At 38.6% G+C, this 6,000-nt stretch overlaps 1 protein-coding gene across 1 annotated transcript in view; it reads left to right on the forward strand.

The window, feature by feature from the left end:
• NSMCE2 (NSE2/MMS21 homolog, SMC5-SMC6 complex SUMO ligase) overlaps nucleotides 1-3,997 on the forward strand; it is a 137,353-nt gene extending 133,356 nt beyond the window's left edge. The window contains exons 6-7 of the mRNA XM_009277241.1: nucleotides 297-403; nucleotides 3,621-3,997. Coding sequence (XP_009275516.1) covers nucleotides 297-403; nucleotides 3,621-3,780 — 267 coding nt within the window. The 3' untranslated portion in view covers nucleotides 3,781-3,997. The remainder of the gene's footprint in view (nucleotides 1-296; nucleotides 404-3,620) is intronic.
• The last annotated feature ends 2,003 nt before the right edge of the window (nucleotides 3,998-6,000 follow it).

Raw genomic sequence — 6,000 nt, forward strand, 5'->3', positions numbered from 1 at the left:
CACTGCTACTAGAATCGATTGAGAAATAGTTATTTCATATTCTTCATTGGATTGTTTATTACAAATCTGCAATACTTGTTAAAAATCAGGCAGTATAAATTACAAGCATTACCAGAGAAGAGCAACATTGCTTGGGAAAAAAACCCACGTAAGTCATGCAGGACCTGACCCTGTAATCTGAGTGGAATGCCATGTATGAATGGCAAACACGCTTCCTGCTGTTTTACATAAAATCTCATAAGAAGCATTTTCATGGGCATTATCAGTTCCTTTAAATCAAACCTTACTGATTACAGATGGAAATGAAGAGGCCAGTTCGAAACAAAGTCTGTGGTCATACTTATGAAGAAGACGCCATTCTAAAAATTATCCAGACTCGAAAGCAGCAAAAGAAAAAAGTCCGGTAAGCTAACAAGAATGTGTGGAAAAGCTATTTGCTTTGCTGTGTAAGTGGAATTTTACTCCACTTGTTCTAGGAAATGTATTTGGATTGGCAAGGCTGCAGGAAGTAATACCTCAGTGTCTGCCCAAGTCACAGTCTCCTCATTAGTACTGTACACGTGAAGGAGCTTTTATTTTTAATGAAAACAATATGTAAGGAAATATTCAGGAAGTCTGTGGGGAAGTTACAGCTACTCATGGTACCTGCACAACAGGAGCAAAGAGATTTCGTATAGCCATGAACAACAAAGAGAAACTTCATCTTCCTAAAATTTAGTTGCTCATTTTGTTCCCGCTGCTTATTTAGCAATCCCTGAAGCTAATGGAAAAAAAAAGTCTCTTCTGTGCACCCTCTTTTGCAGTTATATTCCAATACAACTGAGAAATATTAAAACACTTAAATGAGTTTTAAAGTGAGAAATATTAAAACACAACTTTTTAGGTAGTACAGAGTTTCAGAATGATCAGACAGGATTGTGCAGTTCCTACTATGATGCAATTAAATAATTCTTACTTTATATCATCAAAGCAGCTTGCCACTTTCCACACAGGACATATTTCTTTGAATGAAAAGATGTAACAGTTTAATTTTTAAACCTGAAATTCTCCCTGGTAAGTTTCAAATTTAGGATGGTTTTGATTTAAAAACAAAAAAAAAAGAGAAGAAAAGGGGCTCAAACACTTTTTAGAGCAAATTTAGAGGACATATCATTTCATCATTAATTTCACATTTGTTTTCACACCATATATGCTAGAGCCTCATGCTTTGGGGTTGATGACCTCATGGAAACTTACCAGTTGTGGACCTTTTAATAAATGTGCAGTTTGCACATGCTCAGGAAGGTCTGTCAGAGACTAGCAACCTAATTTCCCCAAAGATAATGCCATGGGCGGCTTACTTCCTCCATCTGTTGCTCTTGCATTTCTGATAGCCTCTACATACTCCGCCATGGGGATACAAAGGTGGAGAGGGACTTTTTATTCCACGCTCCTTCCTGGCTACAGGAAAGCATTGCTATGAAATCAAGCATCGATTGGGATGTTCAGCCACTACCTTAGTGTCAAGACAGCTTGAAGAACAAGACAGAAGTACCTTGCCTGTGTTAAGAGGTCCAGGGAGAAAAAGTGGAGTGGGTGCATTATACTGGGAATAACAACAAAGCCAGCAACATGGATGGACAGAAACTTGGCTGGAAAAATGAACGGGAGTTGGGAAATCGCTCACAAGTTGGAGAGAAGAAAGTGAGTGTCCTGGAGGATAGGGACAGGCTAGAAAACGTGCTCAATAGCCCAAAACCACAACAAAAACACCTTCTGCAATACAGAACTGAATTTAGGATGTTCATATCTAAATAATTCTCTGTGTTGTTAAATCCATCAGGAAAATGTCATGGTAGTAGAGACTGTTGTGGTGAATCAAAAGTTTCAGCACTGCTGAAAAACTAATAGGGTCACATGATTGAATTTTTATTTTACCTTTTAAGAAATTAAAGACTTAGAGAAAATATAGAATAAAAAAAATCATGTAAGCTGTACAACATTTAGCTTTAAAAGCTACCTTACACCCAAACTGAAGTTATTTGTGCAGTCTGAACCCTGGCAGTTCTTAATTTTGAGCTTTTAGCTTGCAACCTTACCATTTTTACAGTAGTTTTTCCAGTATGCTAGAAAAGCACAAGCACAGCAATAACTCGGCTTCTCTGTAACTGAGTTAAGAAAGACTTCTTGGTTTTCTCTGCCCAGTCTCACTGACCTGCTGTAATTTTAACCTTTCTCATGAAAATGCAGTCAGTTTTGAAAAACCATAGTCTGCTGTGGTGGGAAGACAGGCCAGTTGATGCACCAAGTTCCCCATTTGAGTACCCCGTTCTCATGGTGTTGCTACTTGACTGCGCTCCTGCCAGCAATATTCAAGTGGAAGCAGGTATCTTGATAGAGTGGAGTCGTGGTTAGGGAAATCCTTTCTATCCTGACTCTGAAGTCAAAGCTGCTTGCTCACTCCAGAGTTACAGAAGTGGCTGTTTCCTCACACGTACTTTCCAGTTTGAATCCATGGGATCCCTTCGATGCACTTGGCAGTGCACTGGCTGAATGTCAGCTCTTCAGCTGATGTATGCACAGCCACCAGTTTTGTGCTGATAGACTCACCATAGACTCCTTTAGGCAACTCTTAATGTGTCTCAATTTGCTCACTATTTTCCACTGCCTGTAAGGATATACTAATACTTTATGCTTACAGGAAATGTGGGAAGCTTTCTGAGCACTTGTTATTCATTAATCTGGCAACCTATTGCTCTAATACAGTGATAAATGGGAAAACTGAGGCACGGAGCAATTAAGTGACTTATCCATGACAAACACAGTAAGCTGTCGACAATAAAAGCTATGAGTACTGAGCATAAAAAACTTCAGTGCCTCAGACAAAAGTCACTCCTAACAGAGGAAAAATTCAGGAAAAGTGTTATTTCTAAATACAGGTACCATCTGTGCATATTTGGGCCACTGCCAAAGGAAAATGACCTTTGGTCCCTGAATATCTTTCACCCTGCTGTCTTTATCAGGCCGTTTCAAGTAGTTTTAAGACATTTTGTATTTGATTATCATTTAGAGGCTGTTAATTTGACCCCATCTCTCCTTTCTGTGCTTTCTCAGTTGATAAAAGGCCAGGTAAATTTTTACACCAATGAGGTAATCTGATTCACCAGTCAGCCTTTGCAGGTCTCATTCTCTTTTATCTATTTCCCTAGAAATTAATTTCCCTATTTATCTATCAGTGAAGATTATACTTCTCCACTGCAGATTAATAAGGTAAGAAGTAGTTACATGCAGTTTGTAGAGGACTGCAAAGAGAGAAAGCAACACAGAAAGATGTCTATGCAATGCTAGTATAATTACTGATGCAGGCAGCTTGTGTACGTGAAGCAAGAGAGTGATCTACAGGTGAGAGGCTCCGTCTCTTGCTGTGTTCCTTCCTTCCTTCAGCTGTTGATTCCCACCAGTTTAGATAAATGGATTTATTTTTCCCCCCAGAGAGCTGGTGAAGTGGAAAAGAGGTAACGAACTGACAGAGAGAATGAATCCCTGATAAATACAATAAACCAGCAGATGTTATGTAAAAGCCTATATCTGACAAATACAATTCTTCCAATTTAATGGAGTCTCTCTCTTCTTTTTAACAGATGCCCTAAAATTGGCTGTAGCCATGCTGATGTAAAAGGATCAGATCTTGTGCCAGATGAAGCACTTAAAAGAGCGATTGACAGTCAGAATAAACAAAGCTGGTCAACACTGGAGAAGTCAGCTGGATACGCTGCTGCCACAAAGAAAATCTGTTATTAGAGGTCTTGTGAGATAAGCTGCTGATTGTAAGTAGGTTGTGTAACTGATTGTTATTTAAAGTGTTTCATTTATAGGCAAAGTTGAAGGTCTCAGCTGTAACTGAAAGCATTTTTTAAACTGCCGAATATGAGGAATTCCAGTTTAACTTGTTTTTTTTAACTTTCCTGAAATTCTGAAAGCTTGCATTTGATAAATAAAACGTGTTTTGCAGCATTTAACCTTCCTTGTCAGTGTGCTAATTTTTTCAGTGTATTAGAGATGCAGATTCTGCCGGCATGTAATAGCGAGTGCTTTGCTCAATATTGCAGATAGTGCTGTTACTGTCTCTGTAACTGCTGGGAATACTCGGAGTAGGGTACTCTGACCAAGGATTTACCCAAGTCATATACCCTGCTTGGGACCACGTCCGTGTTTTAATACAAACCTCAAGAAGCTTTAATAGAGCTTAATTTGCAGGAAGGGCTGCACATCTGTACCTTGTGTGTGGACACACAAAATTACCACTCACCTTTGAGGATCTTGGCCTCGTTCTTATAATTATTGAACACTCTGCCCTAACTTATGCTTTTCTTTTGAGATTCAGAAGCTTTTATTTCAGGCTTTTTGCGTTTGGAAGTCCCAGGGGGCTTTACCTTAATACTGTAGGTTAGGAGACTACAATTATTTACAAATCTTTTCCAATAACTAATTTATAGATAATACAAATACATTGTAACCGTCCCAGGGGTTTACCTTAATACTGTAGGTTAGGAGACTACAATTATTTACAAATCTTTTCCAATAACTAATTTATAGATAATACAAATACATTGTAACCACATGCCTTGAACTGAAAAGCAGTTAATCTCATTTTATATAAGCTTCAGATATCTATGCATTTGGGCACAGATCCAAAAAAGGACTTAAACTTTGTGACACTCCATATTTATTACCTAAATTGATCTGAACACATCTAGCAGATAAGGCACTACATATATGAATTAGAAATAGCCATAGGTAAAAGGAGCTGCCTTGGTGGTCAGGTGGCAATTATCTCTTGGCATATGTGAAGCAGAAAATATAGGTTTCTTTGAGCTTTGGGATCCTTAGCGGGTTAGATGGTATTTTCCTAGGTCATTTTTCTGAATTTAAAATCTGACATTTAGTGTCAAATGTAGCTAAGGTACCTAAATGCTAAGCTTTTCACCCTGGGTTACTGTTTGCTAACAGCTTTCCTTTCGTAGACCATTATTAACCCCAATTGCACTTAAGAGTGCAAACCACTTCAAACTGAAATTGTTATTTTGTAATTGAAGAATATTAATCTGCAAGCTGATTTCATAGCTAAAAAAGGGAACTGAACCGTTAGCACTGAGCTTTTGTGTTCAAAACACTTCATGGGAATTAGCTGGGTAATTTTCATAACGTGGTCTAACCCCAAAGTTCCAGCTTTTCAAAACTGAACAGTGATCATGGGTGTTTCTGTCTGTAGAAGCTCAGCTGAAATAGCTGAGACTGGGGGGCAGTTGAGCAGTACGTACTTGTTTGTATTTTTATGTGTAAAAATCAGGTCCCTTTTAAGACCTCTCAGGTCTCAAACCTATAGTTTTTAAGATGGGTCACCGATTTTCAGTTAAATACCACAAGGGAGGATGTTAACTACAGCATTTGTCAAAAAAAAAAAAGGGGGGACGACGACAAGGGAATGTCCTAAACTGTTCATAGCTTTTTGTTTCATCTTTAAGTTTGTGGTTAAATTTACTCCAGTGCCATTTATAAGCAGAACACTCAGAAACTTGTGGTAGTTAAACAATCTCTGCAGTTTCTGACAGAGGTGCATTAATGTTGTCCGCATGGATCTAATTCAATCCCTAGTGGTAATCAGTCTCCCAAGTTTTCGGATGCAAAGATGTACATACATTTTACATCGCCGCAGTGTCACACCTCAAATTTAGTTAGTGTAGGTGTCTGGATGCTTGAGTGTGCCTTCCAATAACACATAATATTATAAATACTAAATTATACCCAGATTAATTTGTACCGACAAACTGGTGGCAGCAGGTTTGGTTTGCTACGTGTTTGTGCCAGTATAACCTTAGATAGCTACAGTTCCTGATACGGTCATTACCCTCATGTTCCAATGAGTAATGCTATAAGGGAGATTGCTGTCTTGGTTACACCTTGTTGTCATACGTTAAAGAGAGAGGCTTGACCCATAGCAGTGCTGTTGGCCCTAGTGGA

The sequence above is a fragment of the Aptenodytes forsteri genome, unplaced genomic scaffold (assembly GCF_000699145.1).
Source record: "Aptenodytes forsteri isolate BGI_AS27 unplaced genomic scaffold, ASM69914v1 Scaffold49, whole genome shotgun sequence".
Lineage (NCBI taxonomy): Eukaryota > Metazoa > Chordata > Aves > Sphenisciformes > Spheniscidae > Aptenodytes > Aptenodytes forsteri.